General features: G+C 36.1%; 1 protein-coding gene across 1 annotated transcript in view; it reads right to left on the bottom strand.

Annotated features, from left to right (window-relative positions):
• LOC148939351 (venom protease-like) overlaps positions 1–6,088 on the bottom strand; it is a 27,315-nt gene extending 21,227 nt beyond the window's left edge. The window contains exon 1 of the mRNA XM_089107119.1: positions 5,914–6,088. Within this exon, the coding sequence (XP_088963245.1) occupies positions 5,914–6,034 (121 nt within the window). The 5' untranslated portion in view covers positions 6,035–6,088. The remainder of the gene's footprint in view (positions 1–5,913) is intronic.
• Positions 6,089–10,270: the final 4,182 nt, after the last annotated feature.

Genomic DNA, 10,270 nt, shown 5'->3' with positions numbered 1-10,270 from the left:
TAAAATGTATATGACTCAATTAGTTTCAACTTTTTGCATAATCCAATGCTAAACAATTTTCACACAAGACTCGTCCAATTTGAAATAAAATAAAATGATTTATTTAAGTAGTCATTGATTTTCTGTATTTTAATCAATCGACTTCTGAAGGCTGAATATATCCTAATCATATTCTGGCAGGTTTGGATCTACCTTAATATTCATGCCCAGGCAAGAATTATGCAAATGAGATGTCGTTTGGTACCTTTGTCTGTATGTGGGTCATTAACCCAAATTTGTATTGTTCAATCTTTAGTTTAAAAATAAGGTCGTACAGTCTGTAGTACTGACAAGATCTAGTACCCAAATATGGTGTACGTCCGGTATGTAAAGATAGCATACTACTTATGATGGCCTTTGCCCTTTCAATAAATAAATATAAGATTTAGATACGTAATAAGCATTTCATTTAGTGAGTTTTTTTATACATGCAGATAAGTACTGGTAGATGAATAAAATAGATGTAAGTAAAATCTTGTTGGGTATAGAATAATAAAAAAAGCAACTTATTCCTCGTTAATGATATTTTCATTACTTAATAAATTTATGCAAGGTGGCAAATGTTGAGCGCAGTTCGACATCCAATTAACTATTACCAAAATGGCAAAGGCAGTGCAAATCAAAGGCAGTGCAATAGTGCTGCATAAGCAAAGAGCAAAGTGGGCACAATGCAGTATTTTTTTCTGACCAAGTTATAAGGCACGTATAGAAGGAGCTGTTATAAACTTTGGAAGTAGCTCATTCGATTTTTAATTGAAACCTTCTAGTGCCCTTTCTGAGAGTCAAAAGTGGCTGGAATGCAACCAGTCCTCCCATTACAGTTATCGTTTCTCCAAACACATCCAATCGAAATGTTGATATAGCCAATTTGTTCAGCATAGTTAAAATATTCTGTAAATAATGTATTTTGGAATGTCAACCCCCCCCCCCCCATGGCCATCAGGACAAGGGAAATAAGTTATGCCAGTTTCCCATTCCTGACCAATACAGTTTTTTGGAAGAGGTGATCGTATAAACTACGAAGGGAGCTCATTCGATATGAAATAAGAAATTCTAGTGCCTTTTAAAGAGTCAAGATTGACCGGAGGACACCTAGCCCTCCAATGCCTTCTTTTCCCCAAATACCTCCGAGGGAAATTTTGAGATAGCCATTTTGTTCAAAATAGTCCAAAAATCATTTAACAAGACCTCTGGGGTTGACACAATCCCCCAGAGCCTGAGGGCAAGGGTTGTAAGCTGTGACCCGGGGGTATATAAAGTCTTTTGTTGGAATAGGTGGTCTCACATAGTTTGGAGGAGGCTCATTTGATTGGAAATTGAAGGTTTTAATTCTTCTTTAAGAGTCAAAAGTGGCGGGGGGGGGGAGCTAGCCCCGCCATGCGCTCTTTTTCCCAAATGAATCCGATCTGAATTATGAGATAACCGTTTTGTTCAAAATAGTTAAAGGATCATATAACAGTGTCTCCAGGAATAACAAAACCACCCAGAGCCTAGGAGTAAGGGTTGTAAATCATGCCCCGGGGCATATAAGACTCTTATGGAACAGGTGGTCGTATAAACTTCTGGCAGGGGGGGGGCTCACTTGATTGGAAATCAGAGGTTCGAGTGTTCTTCTTAAGAAGAAATATTAATCGGAGAGCAACTAGCCCTCCCACACCCTCTTTTCAGAAATGTATCCAATCAAAATTTTAATACATTCATTTTGTTCAAAATAGTCCAAAGGTCAAATAACCATGCCTCCTGGGTTGTCAATGCTCCGCCCCTCCACAGTCCTCAGAGCAAGGGGTGTAAGCTATGCAAGTTGCCCGTTGTTAACATATCAGGTCTTTTATGGAAGGGGTGTTGGTATATACTCCGGAGGAGGCTAAATCGAATTGAAACCAAAAAATTCTAGTTCCCTTTTTAAAAGTTTTTAAAGAACTGGGACGAAATTTAAACTTAAGGGTAAAGAGCAAGGTGCTGAGGAGGATCAACCCCTTTCGTATACGTAATAATTTCTGTTCGTCTTAAGTTTTGACGTTGTTCCTTACTTTCAGTTGAAAAAACTTTTTTGTTTTGTTTAATTTCTGATAGTTTTTTAAATAATGCCAGGATATCCGGCTCCAATTCCTCGGAAAAGCCCCCCAAACCACACAAATATTCTCTGGACAATTTAATCCTGGCGAAAATTTACCCCGGACAATTATCCTTAACATCTCCATGCGTAAAATTGAGTCGGTAAAGAGAAAGCAAGAAACATAAAAGAAATTTCGTATAGAAATTCTGGCATATTCCCCCAATATAAAATTTCCCCTGAAAAGTTCAACCCCTGGAAGCTTCCCTCTCTATAAGAAATCCTCCCTCGTCCAGAATCCGCCCAGCATAACTTTTGTCCTCCTCTCCCCACCCGAAAAATGTATGCATACTTCCCAATAGCAAATACTATACGTAAACAGTGGGCAAATTCTATAACTTAAAGACCTCCAAAGACATAGTTATAGGGTATATCAACTATGCTGAACAAAAAGGCTATCCCAAAATTTTGATATGACGATTTGGGGAAAATAGTGGAATGAGAGGGGGCCTAGTTACCCTCCAATTTTTTGCGTCACTTAAAAATGGCACTAGAACTTTTCGTTTCCGTTAGAATGAGCTATCTCCCAAAGTTCTAGGCCCACTGGGTCGATACAATCACCCCTGGGAAAAAATAATAATATTAAAAAAAAATAAATAAACACGCATCCGTGATCTTTCTTCTGGGGAAAAATTCAAAATTCATTTTTCGAAGACGGCTCCATATTTATTCATGAAAATAATTTTTCTAAAAATTCACACTTTAACATTTTTTGGCCTGAAAACATATTCTGAAAACGGTCTAAACAGCTCACGACTTTTGGAAAAAATTTTTAAGTTCTTAATTTAGGAAAAAAGTTCATTGAAATGACGTCACATTCATAAACATTTAAAGAATAACTTACATAATTATTTCCCAGGGGAGATAGTATCGTTTTTGGTATCCATGACACATGCAAAATTATACAAGATAAAAGAAAATCCGGACAGCTAAAGCAAAAGGCAGTGAAAGTAAAGCGCAAAATTTAAGCTTAAAACCTTACTATTATTCTGCATGACCACAGTACCTTTTCTATGACGAAAACAATAAGAATTCCAAATAGGGATAGGTCCTTTTATTAGACAGTGAAACGAAAATATAAAAACAAAGACTCTAAATATTTCAATGATATATTTCACAGTCGGTCATCATCATCAGTAGAGTTACTGACCGGCTGTGTCATCGAGATATTTAGAGTCTTTGTTTTATATTTTCGTTTCACTGTCTAATAAAAGGATCTATCCCTATTTGGAATTCTTATTGTTTTAAGCTTAAAACCCTAAAAAAATTCTATATATGAGTGGGTTTGCCCCCTCATATACAGATCCTAATATACGAAATTTTCAAAGAACAACTTCTCAAATACAATGGCCGTTAAACCGAAATAAATAAAAATTTCTAAAATACTATAGAATTCCATCTTAATGAGTAGAGCTTGAATAGATCAGTCCCCCTTATATTTGGAATAATTTCTGTTTATTCCAACTTCAAGAATCGCCCTTTACTTTCATTCGAGAAAACTTGCTTTTCTTTTGCTTAAAAATTAGAATTTCAAGACGATCACAGTCTTAAAATGCACTACAAATTAACACAGTCTGCACATGTCCTTTGGAACTAGTGCCTACAACAAAGTACCCCAATTTAAGAAAATCTGCTTTCAGATTACTGTCTATATTGGGCCTAATGTGTTTTTGCGAGCCATTTCTTATAACAATTAAATAAAAAAAACAAGTTTTTTAAACTGAACGTAAGGAGCGACATTAAAACTTAAAACGAACAGAAATTATTCCGTATATGAAAGGGGCTGTCCCCTCCTCAACGCCTCGATCTTTACACTAAAGTTTTTTATTATTTTAAAAAATGAAGTTGTGAAACGGAGTCAAACTTTAGCGTAAAGAGTAAGGCATTGAGGAGAGGACATCCCATTTCAAATACGGAATAATTGCTGTTCGTTTTAAGTTTTAATGTCGCTCCTTACTTTCAGTTTAAAAAACTTGTTTTTTTTTTTTATTTAATTTATGATCGTTTTTTATTTAATGCAGCTTTTATTTTGGCTCACTGTCATTGAATAAGTAAACAAAATTTTGTTCCAATTCTTTGAAAATGACCCCTTAATCACAAAGGCCGTTAATTAGAATAAATAACTCTTATGAAAGTACTAAAAAATCTTTGGCTTAAAGAGCGAGGCATTGACTAGAAGGTGAACCCAGTCATTTAGCTAATATTTTTCTGTCCGTTTTATGTTTTGATGTTACTCCATAATTTAGTTTGAAAAACTTGTTTGTTTATATTTAATTTCTGATTTTTTTTTTTTTTAATAATGCTGGGAAATTCGGCGCCCCTTTCATAGCAATCTCCCGTATCCCTTGAAAACTTACTTCATGAAAAGATCCTCCCAGATAGCCCTCGACCCACCCCCACCCCCCACTACCAGAAAAAATTCCCCCAGAAAACGTCTGTATACTTCCCAATAACCAACACTATATGTTAACATTGGGTAAAGTTCATAACTTTAAGCCCTCCCCCTGGGGGCTTCGAGGGCTTAAGTCATCCTAAAAGACATATTTATAATATTTTCGACCATGCTGAGCAAAATGGCTATCTCGAAATTTTGATCGTGTGACTTTGGGATAAAAATGAGCGTGGGAGGGGGCCTAGTTGGCCTCCATTTTTTCTTGTCACTTAAAAAGGGCACTAGGACTTTTCATTTCCGTTCGAATGAGCCCTCCCAAGATATTCTAGGACCCCTGGGTCGATACGATCACTCCTGGGGAAAAGAAAAAAAAAAACAAAAACAAAAAACAAATAAACACGCATCCGTGATCTTTCTTCTGGCAAAAAATGCAAAATTCCACATTTTTACAGATAGGAGCTTGAAACCTCTACAGTGGGGTTCTCTAATACGCTGAATATGATGGTGTGATTTTCATTAAGGTTCTATAGCTTTTAGGGGGTCTTTCCCCCTTTTTTCGAAAATCAGGCAAATTTTCTCAGGCACATAACTCTTTATAAGTAAAATTTAACTTGATAAAACTTGTATATTTAAAATCAGAATTAAAATTTGGTTCTTCTGATGTATCTATTGGTATCGAAATTCAGTTTTTTAGAGGTTCGGTTACTATTGAGCCGGGTCGCTCCTTACTTACAGTTTGTTATCACGAACTGTTTGATGAAGTTTATAAGATTTAAGTACCGTTCACTTGCAGCATTTAACAGAAATAATTCGTGCCGCGCTAACAAACTGTGAAGTGTGAATCCAACTTCAGAAAATTAGCGGCTAAGTTTCGAACACACATGTCATCTACCAGAAAAAAATCAGCAGCTGTTATATAACAAAATTAAAACAAATGTACACATTTGTATGAAGACGTACTCAAGAAAATGAAAACTACATGAAAACTTATGTTCTTGGTTCGTTGTTCTTGTGTTTTTTCTCGTAACGAGATATTCTTGAACTTTGGATCCATCTGTAGTGAAGCTAGGTCCGAGCTGTAGAAACATAGGTAATTGAGAAAAAACCCTTTTTGTAACCTTTAACCTTGAATAGCTTACAAAATATACGCAAGATTTTAGGAAACTTTTCTACAACTTTTAGAATGCAAAAATGAGGGAATATTCGAGTTTCTAGCTTATTATCTATAATTCCAAGGTGGAACCCTGATTATGTTGGAGTTCAAATACGTACGTCTGTAAAGGTTAAATTTAGCTGCAAATTCTTCTATCGGACAATCTTCGGTCATACTATTAGAATTCAACTATTCCAATAAAAATAAAAGACTCACTCTGAAATAGATCTTCATCATTTGGAAATATAATGGCATCGTCGCTAAGCTGAGTATTTTGGGAATTTCCAAACTGACCATGACCAAGAACATAAAGTGCAAAAACCAAAAGGGTTGACATTTCTTTAAGCAACTATGAATAAATACTGTAATAACCCCGCAAATGTATTATCCTTGTATACCAACTTTTAATAGGTTGTCCATTTTAGGAGAAGCTTGCAGCGCTAATAATAAAAGCAGTTTGGCAAAAATACCTGTTTTTTAGTTGTTGTTCTTGCTTATTGTTTTGAAAGGACGATAAGATGCATTACGCAGGATTTTCCACTCTCATATATTTAATTTAAAAAAATGTAATTCTACATAGCCACTACGCCATATTTGTCAAAAAAGATGTCCTTCCTGAAATATGTAAGAGAGGACTTCTTTTTTTAGCATGTTTCCCTTAAGAAAATTGTTGGGGTAAAATTCTACTTTAGCTACTTTTGGCTTAGCAATAGTAGCAGTGTGCACATAACACTTTTGGTTGCTTCAACATCCCCTTAAACACAAGTTTTAAGTTTAAACTTAATACCATCAACCGTTCCTGAAGTATTTCTGATAAGCCCTCTTGACCACCTGTATGAGCATTATGTATTTCGATTTAGTTCCATACAGTTTCCATATTTCCCAAATTTTTCGCCTTAATACCCTTAGTTTTACTACCAGCAGTAGTAATAGTAGGAGTAGAATTAATAGTAGTAGCCTTAGTCTTAGTGGCAGTAGAAGTAGTAATAATAGTAGCAGTAGTAGTATGAATAGAAGCAGTAGCATTAGGATGCAAATATTTTCTTTTGGTTAGTTCAACATCCCCCAAAACAAGCCCTGTAGTTTCAACTTCAGACACCAAAATGTTCTTAAGATATTACTGTTACGCCCTTTTGACAGCCAGCATACAGAAAGTCTATTATGATTAAGTTTACAACCCTCCCCCCAAAAAAAATCCTTGAAAATTTCACCTTCATACCTTTAGGCATAGATGTAATGGTAGTATTGGTGGTACTAGTGCTAGTATTAATAATATTAGTGGTAGTACTAGTAGCAGCAGTAGTATTAATATATTGCCTTTATAAGTAGTTGCAATATAACTAGTAGTTGAAGTAGTAGTAGTAAATACAGCATTTACAACAGTATTAGTAGTAGTGTGCACATATTGCCTTTTGGTCAGATGGTCCTCCCCTTTTAACATTTCAACTTAATACCCAAATCAATTCTTGAGATATGCTCTTTTGAGAATGTACTTGTGCGTAGTACACTTTTCCCAAACCATCGTTCAATTTCTCCTCAATATTGTAAATGGAGTAGTGTGGTAGTAGTAGTAGTGGAAGCATGCAAATACTTCCTTTTTGATCATCTCCCTTATCATTTCCTGAAAGGTCCAAATTAATATACTCAGTCATTCCTGGCTTACGCCCTTGTGACAATCGGTAAGGCATACGCACAAGGTGTTTCGATTTAGTTCAACACTTCCCTCAACATTCTGTGAAAGACCCACCTGGATGCCCTTTGTCTTTTTGGAAAGTAAAGTAAAAAAACATACCTTTCTCAGTAACATATACTATACTATATGAAAACAATGAACGAATTGCCTAACTTACAGCCCTTGCCTTGAGGACGGTGGGGAGGCTGACATCCCCAAACACATATTTAATGGACCTTTCAACAACGCTGAAAAAATAGTTCTCTTAAAGTTTTGATTGGATGTGATTTGGAGAACGATAGGCTTGTAGGGGAGGGGCTGGTTGCCCTCCACTCAGTTTTGACTCTTTAAAAGGACACTAGACCTTCCAACTTTAAATCACATGAGCCCCACGCGATTCGAAGTTTATATGACCACCCATTCCATAAAAACCCTATATGCCCCAGGGCATAACTACAAACCTTGCCCCTGTGCTCTGGGGCTTGTTTCCACCTTGAAGGCATTGTTATATGGTCTTCGGACTATTGTGAACACACTGCCTAACTCAAAATTTCGATGGAATAAGTTTAGAAAAATTGGCTGCCAAAGAAGGGGGGACTAGTTGCCCTCCATCACGTTTGACTCTTAAAATAGAACTAGAACTTTAAATTTCTAATGAAATGAGCCTCTTCTAAAGTTAACACAACCGTTCTTTCCATAAATATACTAAAAATACCAACAGGGCACTTACAACCCTTGCCCCCATACTCTGGTGGGGGTGTCAGCCCCAAAGGCCGTTTTTGAACACATGACTATCTCATAATTTCCATCATATCTATTTGGGAAAATAGGACTTAAGGTGGGGGTGGGTTAGTGGCCCCATGATCACTTTGGCTCTTAAAAATGGCACTAGAACTTGTGATTTCCATTCAGATGAGCACTCACCAAAGTTCTTACGACCGACCTCTCCATTAAACCTTTATATGCCCGCCGGGCATAACTTACGACCCTTGACGTGAGGACTATGCGGGAGTAGTCATCCTCAAAGACATGATTACTGGACCCATCAACTAATCTTAACAAAATGACTTTCTCAAAATTTTGATTAGCTGTGTTAGGGGAAACGATCGGCGTGGGCGAGGGCTGGTTATCCTCTAGTAACTTCCGATTATTCAAAAGGGCACGAGAACTTTCAATTTCCTATCGAAGGAGCCCATTTTGAAGTTTCTACGACAACTCCTTCTATACGAAGTGCCCTGGTATAAAAAAAAGTAAAACATTGTGCGCATATCGCTCTTTTCTTAGGCAGTGCTATTGCGCTGCCTATGATAAGTTGTGGCTACCTTCACCGGCACCCTAACACCTAGAACAATAAAATGGTGGTAGGGACTCCTACCTGCGTTTTTCGAAAATTTTGGCCAAATTTAGTCTATAAGAGTAGCCCATAGACACTATCAAAATACCAACGAATTTGAAACTATTTAGATTTTCTACCAGATATCTCGCGGTAGTTAGTTGTATGTCCTAATTAAATTTATTAAACATACAAAGGATCAGTTATATATATATATATATATATATATATATATATATATATATATATATATATATATATATATATATATATATATATATATATATATATACTAACATATGATGTTATTACTGGGAGATTTTAACGCCCCGGTTGGTAGAAATAGGGATAGATGGCATCCCAGCCTAGGTAAATTTGGTGTAGGAAAAGAAAACAGTAATGGATACAGACTTTTGCAATTTCGTAGGTATAACAATCTAGTTATAACCAATACGGTGTTTGGTCATAAAATGGCTCATAAGTAAACATGGTATTCACGTGATGGTAAGACAGCAAACGTTATTGATTTTGTTATAGTAAACCGAAAACTGACAGAATCAACACAAGATACTAGGGTATATAGGAGTGCTGTTATCGATGTGAAAGTAAAGATCACCATCTAGTAGTGTCAAGGGTTAATTTATAGCTGAAATTTCGGAAGGCTAACTACCTCCCGGGAAGTTGTGATGTTGGTAGACTCCAGGATGAGAATTTCAGAGAAACTTTCCAGGAACAGTTGAATACTAATCTTGAGAGTTTAAAATTTGATAATGTTGATGATAGTTGGAATCATTTTAGAAATATAATTTGTGAAGTTGCGGAAGGTGTATTAGGGAAGAAAGCTAGAACTGCAGCTAAGAATATTAGTGAAAAAGCTTTATGTTTAAAAGAAAGGAGAAAGGACTTGTACAAGAATTATCTGAGTGATAGATTGTACGAAAACAAAAGAAATGTACAGAAAGTGGAGAAAGCATTAAAATATGAACTAAGGAGGTGTGAAGTGGAGGCCATGGATAAAATCGCCGAGGATCTGGAAGATACAGCTAGACGGCATAATAGTAAAATATTGTACTGGCACGTTAACAAATTGAGAGGGAGAAGTCAATCCGGACTTGTCCCAGTTAAAGATAGGAATGGGGTCGCAATTAGCGATAAGGAAAAAACTAAAGAGAGATGGGCCGAACATTTTGAGAACTTGCTTAACCGAAATAGAGTTGCAGGAAAATTAATAGAGGAAAATGAAAAAGTTTGTGATACTTTGGATGTGAAGGAAGATTTGTTTTGTGAGGAGGAATTAGCAACAGTACTAAAAGGATTAAAGAATAATAAGGCTCCAGGTGCTGATAGGGTGGTAAATGAGTTTCTTAAATATGGTGGCTCTGAGGTCAGAAATAAGTTATTGAAGATTATGAATATGATTTTGAAAAAGGGGAAGTACCTAACGATTTTAGGAAAACCTTAATTAAACCACTTTATAAGAAAGTGATAAAAGTGAGTGTGGTAATTATCGAGGGATTGTCTGGTCTCTGTAGGAAGTAAATTACTAAGTAATATGATAATTTTTAGAC

This window comes from Artemia sp. Qi Xiang Cuo, chromosome 21 (genome assembly GCF_049724085.1).
Source record: "Artemia sp. Qi Xiang Cuo chromosome 21, ASM4972408v1, whole genome shotgun sequence".
Lineage (NCBI taxonomy): Eukaryota > Metazoa > Arthropoda > Branchiopoda > Anostraca > Artemiidae > Artemia > Artemia sp. Qi Xiang Cuo.
Note: the sequence above shows the minus strand (reverse complement) of the source record. Positions and strands in the feature narration are given on the sequence as shown.